This window comes from Acartia tonsa, chromosome 4 (assembly GCF_053477335.1).
Source record: "Acartia tonsa isolate MP-2025a chromosome 4, ASM5347733v1, whole genome shotgun sequence".
Lineage (NCBI taxonomy): Eukaryota > Metazoa > Arthropoda > Copepoda > Calanoida > Acartiidae > Acartia > Acartia tonsa.
In genome coordinates this window covers 23,922,004-23,941,671 of record NC_137263.1, presented here as the reverse complement: position 1 = coordinate 23,941,671, position 19,668 = coordinate 23,922,004, and the positions used below count along the sequence as shown (strand labels likewise).

The window sequence follows — 19,668 nt, the reverse complement described above, 5'->3', positions numbered from 1 at the left end:
GTACATTCTATATCCGCGGAAAGCTGTTTATAATACGATGCGAGAAATATCTTTTCCAGTTTGGTTTCGAAACCGGTTCTTAGCCATACTGAAAACCCATGTATCGAATCGTATAATAAACAGTTTATAACAAAACTGGAATTAATATCATAATTTTTCATTTTATTATCCGACTATACAATGCGATAAATAGCTATTCTTTCTGATACTTTTGGCGGAAAAACGTTTAAAATATAGCATAAGATTTAAAAAAATGTTTTAAAGTATAACCAAGACACAAACACAACCTAAATCAATATTTTGAAGACAATTGTGAATTTAATTGGTGGATAAATTAAAAGCTATTTCCTCAAAAAGTTATCTGTACAGACGATCATAGCCCTGTATAAAAATGCATCTATCTAATTAAGTCTGATTATTTAGTAAAAATATTTATTCTACAACTAGTCTTAATAATTGTTTATATTATATGACTGCCCCTCTAAAAACAGTAATTTTCCTTTAAACCTATTATACAATTAATTTTCCTATTATTCATTAATAATTACCAGAAAATATAAATCGGAGGGATGTCTCATTTGAAGAAAAACTATTTTGCCATAAACTTTTTCGGTTGTCTTAGTAAGAGTTCTTTATCATATTTGATTATTTTTATCAAAATAGGTATTAAGGATAAAACTATTTTTTACTCCGAAAGAGTTGATGGCAAAATAATTTTTCTTTATGTGAAATATTACTAAAAATATTAAACCATAAGTTTGAGTCAGGAATATTCAATATTTAATAATTTTGCTGAAACAAAGTCCTCAAGTTTTGTGATGAAAAACATTTTTTTTCAATTGCTATAACCCTGTTTATTATTGTGATGCATGTAAGTAATATCTAGAAAAAAATCTTCTCATCCAATAATTTTTTGCATCTAGGGCTAATTGGAAGCAAACAATATTATATCTAAATTCAATATTTATTTCTCAAAACAACAACAGATCTTTTGTACTTTAAAATCATTAACTAACTTTATTGTAATTCTCATACTGCATTTTCCAGGGATTACTTTTACATATTTGGTATAATAAAATCTATATATTTACACATTATAACAAATTAATCTTTTTTATATTGTCATTTTTTATAACTAAGGGAGATAGAATTATTTTGGTGATCCTGTAATTCTAAAGAATTATTAACTACGATAATTTGTTGTTTTATCAGTAAAGAATAAGAATTTAATATTGGACTTAACACCCGTTAGTAAGGTATGCATGAATTTTTAGCTTCCTCTGGTGTAAATATTTAGAATCACAATAACCATGTCTTCCTTAATAAAATTGTCTTATTGTAAGCCATTTAGTGTTCATTAAACTAAGACTCGAATATGAATTGAATATTCAACCCAATGAAAATATCAAACTGAAAACTTTTTAAAATTCGCATATGAAAAAATCTTGCATCTCTTTATATAATTCTAAAGCTTATAAAATTAAAATTTATGACTGAAAAAAGTTTGATTTTTGGTCCTTAAGGGGGGGGGGGGGGGGAGTTTTGACAAATTTGCGTAAAACTGGCACCTAGGCTTTATCTTTGGACTGAGAGGATAGGTTATTAATGATAAAATCATTCTTATATGATGAATTTCACGATGTTTTAAGATTTTTTTGGATATGCCTCCAGGTTCCGGAGCTCCAGGCGGTCTCTGTACAGGTAAAGATGAAGAAAAAAAAATTTAAAGTTACAAATCAACCTTTAAAACAAAATATGCATCGTTTTTCTTCAAATATGTAAATAATATTAAAAATTATGCTTATTTTGTTTTCTAAGTTGACCTGTAACTTTATAAAAAAAAATTTTTTTTCATTTTTACCTGTACAGAGACCACCTGGAGGCCTATCCAAAAAATCTTTAAACTTCGTGAAATTCATCATATAAGAATGATTTCATCATTAATAACCTATCCTCTCAGTCCAAAGATAAAGCCTAGGTGCCAGGTTTATGCAAATGTGTCAAAACTCCCCCCCCCCCTTGACATAAAAAATGACTTTTCTATAACAAAGGCTAGTTAGTACAAAGGAATGGCATGTAACAAGGGATTTTATTAAGAAAAAATAACGAGGGGAAAATAATTTCTGCATAGAGATATAATCACTGAACTTTAACCAGTCTCACAAAATATCTTTGAGGTTCACCTTCATAATTTCATTTCATACATCTTCTATTCTAGATGCACTGCAAACTCAAGTTGGGGTGGTTCTTTTTTTCACTGTGACTTACCATTTTAATATTTCATATGTATGTCACCAACACAACTGGGTTAAATCTTTTTTTTATAATTATCAAAAAATCATATTAACAATATTCAAAAAGAACTAAACTGAATGCTATCTTGGTGAATTTAGATTATGGTATAATAACGTGTCAATAAAAAGTAAAGTCACTATACAAGGTAAAAATAAACTTAATAATATTTACATATTTACACTGTACACAATTTACAGGCTTTAATTTGTATAAGAAGGAATTCACAAATAGAATACTTTTTGTGAGATATATTTATGTAGAGTACAGAGAGGTTATTCGGTTTCTTTTGCATACAACTTGTATGCACACGTGTACATTGCATATAACAAAAAGACTGCTCAGTAGTCTATAATATTTCTATGAGAAGGTTGTTCTAAAGTATGTTGTTGGTGTCTCCCAGTGCTTGCCGTCAGCTGGCTCTAGTTTGGCCGGGCTTGACCTTATGTTAACCGGCCATCCCCAGGCTGTCACTGGTATCGTGGTCAACTCGCCAGCCTTGATTGTGTGGGTTGGGGCGTGTGTGGCCACATGTGCCTGTTGGGTTTGGTAGTAGCCTGTACCAGTGGCAACAGCAATCTGACCGTTCTGGTCAACTGCAATTTGTTGAGGAGCTTTGTTATCTTGCACCTAAAACAATTTCAAATATTTAATTTCAATAAATCTATGCCTACGGGTTAATAACTTGAATAATTGCACAATTTTTGAGTTTGACTATTTAAAGAAATTCCATATTACTAATTAAAGATCAACACAAAAAATTAATGTTATATGTTGTGTTTTCTTGTCCATTAAACGAGCCAGCAAATTATGTAAAATTACAAAAGATTTACCTGGAAAATGGAGAAACCAGCCGGCATCTTACTCATCTCAGGATGAACATTGGCAGGGGCAAAGCTGATGTCAACTGATCTGGCCTGATTGGGCTGGGCCTGTACAATCTGGGCCTGAGGAATAGTGTGCAAAGTCTGGCCGCCAGTTGTTACAATAGAGGTCACTTCGTGCTGCTGGAGTTGGTGTTGTTGCTGTTGCTGCTGCTGTTGCAGTTGATGTTGATTTGCCTTCTTGGTTGTGTAGGTACGTTTCTGCACTCCACTGGCGCTGGCTATGGCCTTGACGTGCTGAGTGGCGCGGATACCCAGCTGATCAGGACTCAGCGGTCCCTTTCTTGCAATTACATTGAGTAGATTTGGAGTTTGATCACCAAATACTCCATGATTCTCTATTAACTCAACTAAAAAAAAAAAAAAGGTTATAATATTTCAAACATATCAATTTACACTAGAAGCATCTAGGGGCACTTTACTTAAGGTAGGAGGAGGAAAAGTCGACCTCATCCCATTTAAAATTTGAGTTTCAAAAAGATAAAAAAATATTTTTTGGGGGGAGGGGGGTGAAGACACCCTCCCCCAAAATAGTTTCAACCCTTCCTAAGACCTATAAGAAGCTTCACTGTAAAGGAGAACAAAATCGGTTCAGCAGTTAGTGAGATCCTTCAGTACAGACAAAAAACGCTTACTACTTTATATAAAAGGATATAAAGAACAGCGTTGTTTCGTTTTTGCATTAAATTCATAAAATACATGATAATAAGAAAGAAAAAACAGCCTTCCTTATTTACGTAAAAAATACAAACCTTGGTGTCCTGGTTCTTTTTTAACCGTGGTAATGCTTCCAATAGTAATTTGACTTGGGTGCATGTTCTTTAATGGATTAGGCTTTCTTCCTTTTCTAGTTGGGGTAACATGTTCCCTGAAACAATAAAGGATTAAACAATGTTTATACAAAATGCTACCTAATCATATTAAAATTATTAACAAACAAAAAATCATAAATATGCCTACTTTTAAAGAAGTGTTACTAAGTGTAATTTAAATAAACACTTAATTAAGCTTAAGCCAATAACTTTTTTAGCTTTGTTATTCATGCAAATTTCCTTTTTTCAAAATTAAGCTTCAAACAGACAAAAATAACCTTACTACCTGCTTTATACAAAAAAAAAAACCCTGCAGGGGGTACAATTTTCTTACACATACTTCTTTCTTATAGTTTAGTCTATTAAAAGGATTCAAAATGCAAGGACATATATTTTTTTTACTCTTATTTTATACATCTTAATTGGAACTGATCTATTTAATAGTGAAACAATTGTATTCCATCAATAAAAAGTTAAAGAAATGACCTGTGTTTATATATATAATAATACTTCATATAATAGGATAAGAAAACTTACTCTGGAGGGAAAGGAGGACCTTCTCCATTGTGAGCCCTCTCGTGTCGTTTCATATGTTCTCTGCGCGCAAAGGACTTATCACACTGAACACAGTGGTACGGTGTCTCCCCAGTGTGGATCCTTACATGACGTTGCAGGTGTTCCTTCCGGGTGAAGCTTTTGCCACACGTCTGGCAAAAGTGGTTGCGCTCCGGTAATATTCCCTAAAAATTATAATTCTATTATAAAATAGTTATATTACTTAAACAAATACCATCTAAAAAGTATCATAACCAAAAAACGGATGTCAAAAACAAATGTCTCCTAAACCTGGTGCTTTTTAAGATGTTTGTTCAAGTGTTCCTTCCGCGTGTATGTACTCTTGCATCCCTCGTAAGAGCAGTGCAATACCTCAACAGGTCCCTCTTTCCTTCGTCGCGGCGTCTGAATGATGGGTCCTGCCAGGTGGTTGGGCGGAGCTATTGTTGATCCAGGGAGTTTACCGTTTGGCTGAAATAAAAAAGATATTGATTACAACAAATAACAAATAGAATAATTTAATAAAAATCTATGGGATGGTTCTAACGAATGGGTTGTTGTGTTTAATGGGCAGGGAATGTAGAGGTTGTTTTTTAAACCTAACTTTTAAGACCCCCCCCCCGCACTAAGCTATCGGCCTCAAAATTCATAAGTAGGATAAAAAAATTATAATAAAATCTTACCCCGTGAACATTTTTCTGATGTCTTTGTAGATGTTCTTTCCTGTTAAAGTCCTTTCCGCAAAGAGAACACCAAAACAATCTCTCTGGTTGTACTCCAAGATGAACAAACTATATTTAAAATTGATTTTTATTAGTTGAAATAATTCTGACCGTGAACCAGAGTTCTACAAGATTTTTTAAATGATTAAATCAAAAACTTTGAAAAACATAAATGCTCTAAGAAAATGTCAAACGCAACAGACTAATGCAAATACTTAGGTACCTATAATTTATCAATCTTTCTTTAATTAAATATTTTGTTGCTTTTATATTAATGACTACTTGGGACATTATTTCTCTTTGTAAAACACTAAGTACCTACTTAATTAAGTTAAAATAAAAGTTTAAAATCTCAAAAAAACAAAGAGATGTATGAAAAAGTAACTTTGTATTACCTTTAAATGTTTATTAAGTCTTTCTTTCCTTGTATATGCCTTGTTGCATCCTTCCACCTCACACTTGTGTATAGGCTCATCCGTGTGAATTCGAATGTGACGTTTCAGGTGCTCTTCACGAACAAACATTTTTTCACAATGAGGACATTTATAGTTTTGTTTGTCTAAAGGTTCTCCATTTACAAGATATTCCTGAACAAAAAAATCTCTTTATAATTTGGTAATGATTAAAAAAATAACGAAAATGGGAAACACAAAAACAGAAGGCTTAAACAGAAATTATCATTTTCATCATCTTTTTAAAGTTAACATGAAGTAATAAAAGGCTATAGTTTTAATTACCTGCTTTGGTTCTTTAATTTCATTTGCAGATATTGTTGACAGAATTGTATGTGTAACCTGACCAGGCGCGGCCAAGGTGTACGTGTGACGGAGAGGTCCTCCAGGGAAGGCTGTGTCGTTGGTTTGCTGGCCACCAAGCTGCTGGCGCTGTTGCTGTTGTTGTTGTTGTTGCGTGTGGTGGGGGGAGGGAACCTGGGTTACGTGGACTCCGTTCTCGAGCATTTTCACTTATTTTAGCACTAAAAAGTAATTAAAGATAAGGTATCATCTTCTTTATTGGATATCAATTTTCTTTTTAAATTAAAAGTAATCTAATAAATAATGAAAAACTTACATCAATATTAAGAAATAATATTTTCTTCTCTTCCAACCGAAGATCTAGAATAAAATAAAATATTATTGATAAGCAAAACAAACAAAATTACTTATAATATCAAAATTAACTTAAGTTTTAAGTAAAATACAAATATACTTTCTATCTGTATTTCTATCATAGGTAAATTGATATTTATACCCACTATTAATTTATATTTCAACCATCTTGTAAATTTCATAATTATTACCTTTCTGAAAGCTGCCTCGTCCTGTGTTATGTACACAGTAACAAACACATATTCATTTACGGGCAACCATTTAAATTCACATTTAAGATCTGAAAATATTTTTAAAATTTAAAAAAAAAACATAGAATAGATTTTACTTCCACATTTAAAGCTTATGTATATAAAGTTAGATTTTTGAAATACTATAAACTTTATTTGAAGCACAGCAGGTTCTAAGATTGGTGGCAACTACAAGACAGATAACAAACAAGATAAATAATTTTTAAATATGGTTCTTGATATTGATCATACTAGCGGCTGTGCGGGGGCCTCTTACATATTAAATTTCGAAGGGGCAGGGTGAGAACATATAAACCATACACATTAAACCATCACAAGAATCTATGAATAAAATAACATAAACCACCCCGCGACCTACGAGAAGGTTCCCTGAAATCAAGAGTTCCCGTAAAACCCGGTGTTAAGTACAGTAATAAATAACTATTCTAGAAAACGTACTTTTTTTATATTTTTCATTGACAGGTATATGGAAGATCAGTTGAAATCGCCGAAGAATTCCTTAATTTTATAATATTTGATTTTCCAAACCGTCAAAATAAGATTAGAATTTAAAATCAATATGAACTGTTTCAAAAGGCATGTACAATTAATTGAATAACATGGTTTTATTGGATGTTGTATGTATAGTTTATCCCTCATTTAGTAACTCTAAATATTATGCTGAGAACTAGAACTTATATAGCTAGGGCTTTCAAGCTAATGCAATCATCTTTCCATATCTCACTCAAATTCTGCAGTTCATCAAAGATATATTCTTTGGTTATTATTGCAGTTTAATTTTTGGAGCAAATATGTAATAAAGTGATTAGTTTTAGCCTATATACCTACTTAGTATTTGCCTGGATTAATTGTTGAATAAAAAGTAACATGATTAATAGTAAAAACGAAATTCATTAAAAAATGCCTCCCAGTTGTTGGATGGATGAAATTTACATCTAAATATCTACATTTCTATACCAATGGCATACAAATAAAATAATAGTATTGTTTATTAAAACATAAAAATGAATAAGTTAAAAAGAAATCTACTTTTTAGCATAAATGATCAGAACATTCGTATAAATTTTAGAAGATAAAGCTTATTAAATTCATAAAAATATACTTAAATATTGCCAAATTGTGGGATTTTCATCAATTTCACTACGTAAATTTCACTTTTAACCAAGTAAAGAGCAGAAAAGTTGAAAAATTGCAATTTCTTCCTTTGTTTACATGTTTGTAATTGGGGGGCTGTTGGTCCTAGAGGGGTAGCCATGTTGGAAGCTTTGGCTAACTCCACAGCGGGAAATTAAATTGTCATGTCTAGACCCAAATCTCAGTAAACAACAAGTATTCATAACGATCGGAAATTTTTCTTTAAATGATGGATAAAATGAATTAGAAATGACCTTTCTTCTGAAAGAATCATTTAAAATAGAAGATAAAAGATTTTTAGAATATTTGAAATATTACTTTACACATTGAATTTCCGAGCCCTACTATGAATTTAAAAGTTTGGAAGTCTAGACTCCAAATATTTTTAAAAATTACGATATAGAAGACGACATTTAGAAATATATATGATTTGACAGTTGATTTAAAGTTTCAGAAACCCTAATTTCTGATTACATGATCAATTTGAGCCTATTTTTAGAACTAGATAAAAACCATAATCTTCTAGGATAGTCCAAATTGATGGAGCTTATTGATAGTTGTCCCTGAATGAGCATTAGAAGGATTACTCTAATGGTCGATGTTGACAGGGGAACAATTGCCAATTTAGGTTGCTATTTCACTGTCATTTATTTGTCAGTTCGTCCATAGAGTAGGAGGGGATCGTTATCTTAGCCAGCTAAAAGTTTCACTTATTTAGAGTACATGATAATCTGTCTGAAGATCCCCATTTTACTTGATCAAGTTCTTATGATGAATCTTCTAATAAAAGTTTGGTAATATCCTGTTAGAAAAATATTTTTCAATTTTGAAAATTTGAGTTCCCTAGCCGCAGCGCTCGGCCCCCTAGCCTAACCTAAAATAATTGTTCTGTGGGGGGGGGGGGGGGGGGGATAAAGAGGATCACGCCAAAAGTTTCTATAAACAACCTGTAGTTACAAATAGTACAAATTTCTGGAGTGAAAAAGGGGAAGGTAATTCCTATATCAAGGTGGGTTTGACATCTCACTTCCGTACGCGATTACTTCATGCCTTGTGTGACTTAAAATCTAAAATTATCAATTTATCAATGTCAAATAATATATTTTTCATAAAATGCAATTTTTGCCAATTACAATATATGATACATTCTATTATGAAAAATACGTTTAACTTTTTAGTATAAAATTTGGAAAATAGACATTTTCCTCCTTGTACATCAAATTTTGTACAGAAAAGGATAAAAATTGACAGGGGGAGGTCAATTAGAAAGGATAATGATGGGAGGGTGGATAAAAAGTGGAGTTTTGGCATCAAGAAAAATAATTTTACCTCCAATCTTGAAAATAGTTATGGCAAAATGTACCATTTTTTCATTGATTCATTATTACATTTAACAGTATCATGACAGTTTCTAAAGAAAATTTTTTATTGAAGTAAAAATAGCTGAAAAGGCAAAATACTTTTAAGGTGCCAAAACCCTATCCTCAGAAATTCAGGTGCCGATAAGAATTAAATAAAAACAAAAGTCTTGCAATTAAAAGGCCAAATAAGTAAGGAATAAAAAATGGATTTTATCAAAATATCATTACTTTTTGTAATGATTGATATTTGAAAGGGATTTTTAAAAATGTTAAGGAAGTGCAGGAGACTTGACTAACAATTTATATTTTTCAATACATTTTTAAATAAAATTAAGATAAGATTTTAAAATATGATAAATGTTTAATACATTGTCACTGCTAAACACTATTTTATTGAATTCAACTAATTATACATTACTTTGTCTTATCTTAATTTTATTAAAATAATAATATTTGAATATTTCTTGACACATCTACCAATGATTTAATGTATTTTAATAACATATATATGTTAAATTAATAACAAAAACACTTTAAATATATAAAAACGTTACAACATGCGAGAATTTTGGATTTTAAAATTATCATGAGATGAAAATAAATCATTTTTAGACTACAAACTAAAGTAAAAAATCAATCAAAAGTTTATTTTAAATTCTAAATTCATCTCAATAAAAAAAACTAACAATATTCTCTCAGGAAATAAGCAAAAACAAATAGTTTAAATAAAAAAAAGAAGTTCAAATAACCATTTCATGAATTAAATTCTACTTTTTAAATTATCAAAAAGATTTGATTTATTTTCTCCTGTTTTATGTCCAGTAAAATTATCAAAAACTTTTTGTTCAATATTAATGAAAAAATATTCTTTTAAATTTAAGAAATATAAAACATTTGATTAGGACAAAAACAAGAAAGGTCACAGATATGGGTTAATTAAGCATTTTTATAAAAAATCTAATTTAATTATAAATATTTTTTGCTCAATGGCCTCTATGGAAAGCAATTTTCAGTTTTAAAGAATTATGTTAGATCACCAAGTATAGGAAGATATATTTTATATTTATAATCTTATTATATGTAACAATTACATAAATGGTTTTTAGTAATATTTGTGGTTATGATAAGAAATTCATGGGAATAAGGTTTAATGACAATCTTATGTCATCTTACAAACAGTTAATTCAATAAACCTAAGGTTTTTTTTTACAATTTTACTTTTAGGGCAAATACAATTTTAAGATTGAAAAGATGACGCAGGATATGAATAAAAGATGCGGGAATTATGTATGATTACGGTGGATGAAAAAAGGACGACGAGCAGATTATAATTTGCTGCTGCTGATATGAAAAAATTGGTCATCTCAGCTGTTCTCTTCTACTTTATAGCAGAGTACATTTTCTTCGCTTCACAGGCTCTGGTGGCTCTAACGCAGCTAGGATTGCCTAAAACAAATAAATTTTTAAATATAAAACTAAAATATCTATAATACAAAGTAGAACGATGTCTGTCCGTCTGTCCGTCCATCCCTTAAGATCTCGGTAACCGCTGAACCGATTGGATTCTACTCTTCAGGGTATATACCTATTGGTCCTGTGGTGGTTTTAAGCTATTTTCTTGGGGGGTGGGACACCCCCAACCCCCCCAAAAACAAAAAATCCCCCCCATTTTTTTTTTTTTTTTTGTAGAAGAATTCTTTTGTAGAAGAATTCTTTTGTAGAAGATTTCTTTTGTAGAAATTTCTTTTGTAGAAAGTTTCTTTAGTTCTTCTTATTTTTTTTGTTGTCATCTCTTGGGGCAAAGCCCCTAGAGGCTAGGGGCGAAGCCGCTAGTATTATAAACAGCATTCACTTACTCATTATAAATATTTGAGTAGCCATGTTAATAAAATAAAATTTGGTACAACCATTTCTAGAATGGCTCTTAATCATTTCCGCTGGATTAAAACCGGATCTAGACGATATTGAAAAATCATGTATTCTATCAAATTATAGGAATTTTTAAGAAAAAATAGAATAAAATTCTACATGAAAAAAACACCAAAAATTAATACCATAATTTTCATTTCACTATCAAAGGAAAATTATAAACGACCCTTTAAGATAAAGATTAAGACTAATTTAATAACAGGTCTTCATGAAATATTAGAAAAACGGCAACACAAAAAAATTCAGAGAACTAAAAATATTGTATGAAATGCGTAAAAAAAGTTGTCAGTCCTCAGTTGTTGCATAATAATATAAATGCAGAATTTCAGGAAAACAAGTTTAAAACTGGATGCATAAAATACAAAGTTTATATGAAAAGGTAAAACATTGCAAATTGCGTCATCCCAAGTTTTCAAAAGAAACTAGGACATGAATATGCGCAGCAAAAAATGCTACAAAAAATCAAACTTATTGTGTAGTAGAACTAGTTCTTTCACTACTGCATGGAAAATCAATAAGTTTAGCGGACGATTTATCTGGTTGTAGCCCATATAAAAGTCATAATTCATTTCTAATGCATCAACACATTTTCGTACTATAAGACATTCAAATAGAAAAATTAAAAGCCTAGTAATCACGAAAAAAATAAGAATATGTATACAATTATGCAACAAAGCCTAATATATTTAAACATTCAATGCATTATTCATATTTTTTTACATGTAGTGGGCCAAGGCCAAGAATTGATAAAGATTTGTGTTTATTGTTTAAGCAAAAAAAAGAGCAGGAATCAAGTAACAAAAATACAATGACTTATGTAGCAGAACCAGATAAAATGGATTAATTGTATCATCATATGGTTTTATCGACGATTGTCCGCGGATAGGAAAACTGAATATTTTCCTAACTGGCTCCGTGGACTATTTCTATCAAACTTGTATTTTTATCACGGCTATGGTCACTGTGAACATTGTTTGTGTTTAATAAATGATATAATTATTTATAAATAAAATATATATTTTTTCTTGAAGGCTTTGTATTGGTTCTGGGCAAGTTAGGGACAAGGTAAGTAAAATGAAGTGAAAGTATTTTTTTTAATTTGAGAAAAAACTACCACATGATTTTGTTCCCTCTATAAAAATTTGGTTTTTGTAAATTTCATAATTCATTATGGTATCTGTTCTGATTTAGGGTAAAAACAAAAATTTAATAGAAAAGCGCTCAGGGGTGTATATTCTACATGGGATCCCCTGCTCAGGGGGGGGGGGGAATAAAAAATAAGTGGTTGGAGGGGAAAAAAATGTAAAAATTAAGAAAACTGAAAACATTTTTTCCATTCCCCCCCCCCCTCCTTGGTGAAAAAACCAAAAAAAATGTGTGGTAGGAGAGATAAAATAAAGAGTTCTTTAAATATTTTTCCATTTTCCCCCCTTCTTGGCGAGAAAAAACTAGGGGGGAAAAAAAATAAAAATTTTGTAGCAGGGAAAAAAAATAAATCTTGTGCAGAATATACACCCCTGAAAGCGCTATACAAATTAGTTGGAGTTACTCACAAGATATTTTTTCCCCTGGACTTAAAATGATTGCAAATCCGCTTTACAACACAATTTTTTCGTTGAGAAATTAAGAACTACCAAAACATTACTGAAATAGAACCATCTAACGAAATGGAATGGTCTATACGCACAGAATAATAAAATAGAAGTGTTATACAGAAGTAAAAACTACTCTGCTCCCTAGCGTTTCTACATATTAAAAAGGAATATAAGGAAATCCGATACTTTTACGTATGAAACATTTAGTAATACAAACCTAGAAGATATTACAAAGTATAAAACAAACTGCCAATAATACATCTCATGTTTTAAAGTACTTTGTTTTCAATCAATTTCGCAGTCATTTATCTGAAGACGGTTTCCTAGTCCTTTAGGTGCTAATAGTATGACCGGCTACGAGATAATAAATACTTTACCTCATCAAATACATTTTTCAGCCCCTTCTGTGTGAGAGCAGAACATTCTACATATTTAACAGCTCTCAGTTCCTTCGCTAATCTTTCACCCATCTCCAAACTCAATGGTTTCTGTTTGTTCTTTGCTAAAACAAACAAAAACAATTATAAATCTGTTAAGTCAAGATGTTTTATAGAAAAGGCGTTGGGAAATATTTTAAACAAGGAAAGTGTAATTAACACTTGCACAGAGATTTCGTTATCTTATCCTAATTAACTGAAACTTTTTATGTAGCTTATAACTACAAGAAATAAATAACATGATTTAACCTATTTACATAAAACACGCTCAAACCATAAAGGCTAGAGACAAAACCTCTTAGTAAAGAGAAAATAAGAATATTTTTCGACAATGCTTAAACAAACGTATTATATGAAAGTAATATTTTGATGTGACGTACCTATATTTTATTATTGTGCATTGTTATTCGATAAAAGGAAGTGACTCAATTGTCGCCAACTTAAACTAAACTATTTAAATTGCAGCATCGTAAACGGACTTAAACAAGACTTAAGTGATATTAAATTGAATCACTAGGACACCAGGAATATACGGATGACCTCTAGGACGACGCATCTCAGTTTTTATTATCCTTATACTAAAGTAACAGGATGTTTGTTTGTCTGTACCGAAGGACCTCGCTAACCGCTGAACCGATCGGGTTCTGCTTAACAGGGTAGATTCTCATAGGTCCAGGGAAGGTTTATAACTATTTTTGTGGGGGTGGGACACCCCAAACCCCCCAAAATGAAAAATCTCCCCCCCCCAACAACACCCTCAAAAAAAAATTTCCACCCCCCAAATATTTTTTAAAAAATTTTCTTTTAAAATCTAAAATAAGAAATTGGGTTATCAGATTCGACTCCCCCCTCCTCAAGTGCCCCTAGAGGCCTCTAGGGGGCGTAGCCGCTAGTAGTAAAGGACAGGAGTGTATAATTTTTAACTAGTTTAATTTCGTTTTCCCCTACCCATCAGTATTTCCCCCATTTGTAAAGTAACAAGGATGACAACATCCATAAGTAGCGAAGCCCAAAAATTCCCAAAAAAAAATGCCCAAAAATTCTTAAAACGACAGGAAATTTAATTTTTATATCCTTAACTTTGAAAATTTGGAAAATCGGACTATATACATAAGAGAAATGGAAAAATAAAGTAAAAATTAAAAATAGCCAAAAACCTGCAAAAAGGCAGTCTGACTGTCATGGTTGTTTTCTTTAAACGACAGGAAATTTAATTTTGATATCAATAACTGAAAATGTTTTGGAAATCGGACCATATGGAGAAAAATGTGAAAAATACAAAAATAGCCTAAAACCTGTTTAAAGGTAGTCTGACCGTCATAGTTGTTTACTTCAAAAGACAGGAAATTTAATTTTGATATCTATAACTGAAAAAATTTTGGAAATCGGACCATAAACACCAAAGATATGGAGAAAAATGTGAAAAATACAAAAATAGCCTAAAACCTGCTAAAAAGCGGTCTGACCGCCATTGATGTTTTAAAGTTATTTGTGCTCCTTATTAATAGGAATGTTGTCAAAAATTTCAGCATTCTATCTTTTATAGGAGCTGAGTAAATCTCATTTCCCCCATAGCGTTACGGACTGACTGACTGACGGACTGACTGACGGACAAAGTGAATTATAGAGTAGCTTCGCTACTAAAAATGAGGATTTTTCCTTAATTGCAACAGAACTTTTGGGGGGCTAGGAATTATGAAAATTAAATACAGATATACAGACACTACGTAATCAATGATAATGCTATAGTATGAAAATTTCATTTATGCGTAATTCCCCGTTCTGGCTTTTAAAAACAAGACCAGTAATTGCGTAATATCTTTAAATCTGGTAGTTATTATAGATTGTTATACTATGAAAACAGAAAAATAATCTTTTTAAAAACGATGTTACGCGAGGTGGACAAAAGAACTTGAATTAGTACTCATATAATAATGTAGAGGACAATGAAACATTTTGCTGTGACACTCTGTGCTAAGGTTTTTCAGTCCAACGGCCTGTTACTTTAGGATTAAGCAAATAAAAAAAGTGATAATGACTCTTTAACATACACGCAAATAAAAAAAGTGAAAACCCATTATTTTCTATCAGGGGCTGTAATTTAGCTATTCAATTCAACTTGAAAATGCCTAGTCTACGTTCTTAGGATAAGCTAGCTTAGGGATGTAACCAAAGGGATGTGAGGATGAAGAAGTTCAATAAATTGCAGAAAAAGGATTAAAGGAAAGTTTTTCACAAAGAAATATTTGCCAGAATCATCATCTCTTTATATAATTTTGTCAAATTTAAATCTAACATTCTATGGCTAATATTTTTCTTTTGTTTATAATAAAATTTACTTGTAATTCTTACCTAATTTTTCGATTGTTGTGGCATCGTCTCTTAAATCTATCTGGGTGCCAACCAACAGAAAAGGAGTTTTTTGACAATGATGTGTTATCTCAGGAACCCATTTCTCTTTTACATTCTCAAATGAAGATGGGGACACTACGCTGAAACAGACGAGGAACACATCAGTCTGGGGATAGGAAAGTGGACGAAGCCTGTCGTAGTCTTCCTGTCCAGCGGTATCAAAGAGTCCTAGGGTGTAGGGTTCACCGCCTATCATAACGGTAACTGCATAGTTATCGAAAACCTAAAGTAAAACAAATATTAAATATTAACATTATATCATGTCTACACAATTGAATTAAACTGCTAAGTTGATATTGTTTTACATGTAAAATAAAATAGGTATTACATGTCCAATAAGAATGTGAAACTAAAATGAAGGATAAATTATGACTAGCATTTAATTTAAAGGTTCTAATTTGAGATTTATAAGAATCACAAAAAAATGTCAAACTTACAAAGTCTTCTGTATGACACTGTCTGATACAAGACTCGAATTTGGAAACAATAAACAAAGATACTTACTGTTGGCACATACTCCGATGGAAATTTGTTTGTTGTATATGAAATCAAAAGACAAGTTTTACCGACAGCTCCATCCCCCACCACTACACACTAAAAAAAAACAATTAAATTATTAGATGTTCTTTTACATATTAAAGTATCATTCAAGTTATTTAAGTAAAGACGATTTAACCTAAAACTAGCCAAACTTAGACATCCGCTGTTTACAAATAAGGATTAGGTAAACTTAATAACCATAATCAGGATTTTATATATGGAGGGCATTTTCTGTGAATTATGAACCAATATCATTGCTTTTGAACACCCAATGAAACAAATGCGCGGAATTCCGAATATTGAACAAACCATAGAAATTAGGCAGTTTACAAGAAATATTGTAGAAAGTAGATTCAAACTCATATATAAAAACTAAATTTTTACATCATGTTCAAGTTAATTCTATATGAAAACTTTATTACCTTTATTGTCTGCATTTTTACGTCATTAAATCACAGCTTCTTTATTTTAATATTTTTTCTTCTGAAATATAATAAATAACAATAACCTTTAAACCGATTGGCTTCTTTATTTTAAGGAATCTTCAAATTTATGCTTTAGGCTATTCTATATTATTGTTTAAAATCTTATCTTTGGAATTAGAACAATAAACCCCATAATCATTTAACGGCACGTTTGCTTTGGGCCTTTTTACTATTCAATTTAGAAAACAAAAGATACACGCCGGCATTAAGTCAGGTAAGAAACACAAACAATCATATTCATCTTGGACCTCTTTCACAGAACAATAAATAATGTGATTCTATTACTTTAACGCAGAACAATTCCAATGAGAATTGCTTAAGAGATGAGCCAACATTTATAAAAAAAAAGACAAGAAATCCCCTTCAGGTTGGCAATCCGAATCCGGAATCCGCCCAATTTTTGGCCGATTTTGGAATCTGCATCCGAATCCGGAATCCCTTTTTTAATTTTAACTTTTCTTTCAACTCCCCCTTTTTGAAGGCAAAGATTATCATCATCATACATAACAATATCTTTTAAAATCTGTTTCGATTCTCGGAAGTGAATTATAGAGAACACCAAGAACATTAATTTTTCGGACCTGTGTAGCACTTAAATTTTTAATAAAAGCCTTTTAAAATATTGCTAGAATCCGGAATACGCCAAAAATAAGAATCCGGAATCTGCAAGAATCCTCCATTTTGTACGGATTCTTGTAAGAATCCGAATTCGGTCCAAAAATTTGACGGATTGTCATCCCTATTAAATATTTCATGAAAAATGCAAACTAATAGAAAAAAAATTAAAGATAGAAAATCTGTAATAATTCATTTTGAACTATTTGGTTTGATTATTACGTAAGGTACTTAGGAAAAGTGGAAGGGATATTTTTAAAGAGGAAAACTGCAAGGTCGTTATGAAGCCCTCCTTAACTTGATTATTCTATTTTAATTCTGGTTTGTCATCACTGTTTAGTTTATCAATAGTGTAATATTACGAACAAGATATTTATCAAAGAAAGTAATTCATCGATATAACATAAAATCTACTGTTGATCCTTCTCAAAGATTTTATAAAATTTTCAAAATGTAATACCTATGCAATTATGAAGAGGGTAATCTTTATATACAAAATATTCTTTAAACAAATAAAGAAATCGGACCATTAGGGAGAAAAATGACCATTTACAATAAGGCCAGCATGTCAAAGTTTGTTTACAAAAACGTATTTCAAGATGTGTACGTATGTATTATTTCTATATAAGAATACTAGCGGCTACGCCCCTAGAATCCTCTAGGGGCACTGTTAGAAAAGAGAAAAGTCGACCTAATCACATTTAAAATTTGAGTTTCAAAAGAGTTTTAAAAAATATATTTTGATCGAGGGGAAGGGGGTGAAGACACCATCTCCAAAAATAGTTTAAAACCTTCCCAGGACCTATCAAAAGCTTCACTGTAAAGGAGAACAATATCGGTTCAGCGGTTAGCGAGATCCTTCGGGACAGACAAAAAACGCTTACTACTTTTTATAATAGGAAGTAGCACATATTTAAAAAATCAGCTTTGCAAACATTATAAAGGATTCATAAAAACTTGAAGAAATATTATATCCTTAACATGATAAATTCATTTACATTGACATCAAAATTTTATAAATATGAATTAAAAATTGCTAATAAAAAATATGACTCATCTAACGCTTGACCAAATTTGGTTAAATACATACCGTGTTGGTTTAATTGTTAATATTTTTAACTTAAATAACATAGAATTACAACAACTTATTTGTTATTCGATAAATACAAAAGATATAAATACGTTTGATAAAATTTCAATAGTGCATCACTTATCAACACAGTGTAAACTCGGGCGTGTCAGCCATACTTTTGATAGGAGATACAAGGAAACAGTGTCAACAGAAAAAATATTTATTTTAGTAAGTGTTAATATACATTAAAACATATTTTTATATACATTTCAATGATTGATGATTTTACTATTCTTTCAATTTAATATATGAGTATCTATAAATAAATATTTTTTTTGTGTTATATTATTTCAATTGATATAAATAATTGTTGTAAGTTTATCTGGTAACACTGAACTCTATACGCATGCGTCAACAACAGATGTACACTAAGCGCATACGCAACAAACATTAATATATTATAAAGTCCATAAATTATTTATAATTCCCTTTATTATCTTTACTAAAATTACATTTTAATATTTTAAAAAGGCGTTTTACCTTCAAAAAAATACCATAAGTAATTTGCTTAAAACAATTTGCGCATTTACTGGAGCCCTGCGCATGTTTACCTCTTCTGTTCTGCGCATGTTTAAAGTTGCAATATCTAGACTCGAAGAATACGACCTGTCCGTTTGGAATAAGGAAAAAATAATAATCATTATTATAAGAATGAAAATGTTAAATTTAACTGGATTTTTTTTAAGTTGGCGGAGTTCTCAAAATCCATTTTCTTATATTATTTTATTTATAAACAAATGTAAATTCAAACTATATCTAACTTAGTCAGCGGGATGCTGCCACTTCAACGACTAGCAAAAGTACTATCAATTGTGTTTTTGACTAGAATTGTGTTATTGTCAATTTCGATTATTTGCTGTAATTTTGGCAGTATTTTTTACCCACTGTCAAAATTGGGATGGGATATCAGATAAATGCACGCCGTCCATCCTGCACCGTGCAATGATCCTTATAGCAGCCACACCAGAAAAGTCCTACTGTGCTGGAAAGTTCCTAGGGTAGATGCCAGACTGAATTCTGGTCACTTCCCCCAGTTCAGGGGGTTTGGGTAGGGCTAACAATCCTTCCTAAGAAAAAAAACCTGCTCACGTTCAATCCGCACAAAGTAAAGATCAATTTAACTTTGGACTCAGGAACCAAGTAGAGATTATGATGTTTGACTGGGAAACAGCTAAAGAACCAGTCAGACGGATGATTCTGAATTCCCGCAGACCAGCAAAAATATGCACCTGGAATGTTCGGACAATGTAAAAGTCAGGCCAGACAGTAAACATTTGCCAAGAAATGCTAAAAGCCAAGGTTGATATCCTGGCTGTCACCGAATCAAGGTGGATAAATAAATAATGGAGAGTTTAAACATCATTCTGGCTTGAAAATACTTTATTAATATTCAGGCCATATGA

General features: G+C 31.2%; 2 protein-coding genes across 11 annotated transcripts; both read right to left on the bottom strand.

Moving 5' to 3' along the window:
• Positions 1–415: 415 nt before the first annotated feature.
• On the bottom strand, positions 416–6,725 carry LOC145316506 (uncharacterized). Of its 10 annotated transcripts, none has more exons than XM_080157070.1 (11): positions 6,566–6,725; positions 6,337–6,380; positions 6,003–6,241; positions 5,661–5,852; positions 5,227–5,334; positions 4,835–5,014; positions 4,526–4,728; positions 3,929–4,044; positions 3,126–3,526; positions 2,048–2,922; positions 416–1,517 (listed from the first exon to the last, which is right to left on the bottom strand). In XM_080157070.1, exons 3-10 carry the CDS (start codon positions 6,222–6,224, stop codon positions 2,653–2,655), a joined length of 1,692 nt encoding a protein of 563 aa, XP_080013196.1. In that variant the 5' UTR covers positions 6,225–6,241; positions 6,337–6,380; positions 6,566–6,725; the 3' UTR covers positions 416–1,517; positions 2,048–2,652. The 10 variants fall into 10 exon arrangements, with proteins under 10 accessions (XP_080013196.1, XP_080013198.1, XP_080013199.1 ...); XM_080157072.1 differs by having other exon boundaries at positions 416–1,135; XM_080157073.1 differs by having other exon boundaries at positions 416–1,109.
• Positions 6,726–8,839: 2,114 nt separating this feature from the next.
• Cdc42 (Cell division cycle 42) lies at positions 8,840–18,347 on the bottom strand. The gene is made up of 5 exons (XM_080157082.1): positions 16,456–18,347; positions 15,998–16,087; positions 15,434–15,716; positions 13,022–13,146; positions 8,840–10,566 (listed from the first exon to the last, which is right to left on the bottom strand). The coding sequence occupies exons 1-5, from the start codon at positions 16,468–16,470 to the stop codon at positions 10,504–10,506; spliced, it is 576 nt and encodes a 191-aa protein (XP_080013208.1). The 5' UTR covers positions 16,471–18,347; the 3' UTR covers positions 8,840–10,503.
• Between the last annotated feature and the right edge of the window lie 1,321 nt (positions 18,348–19,668).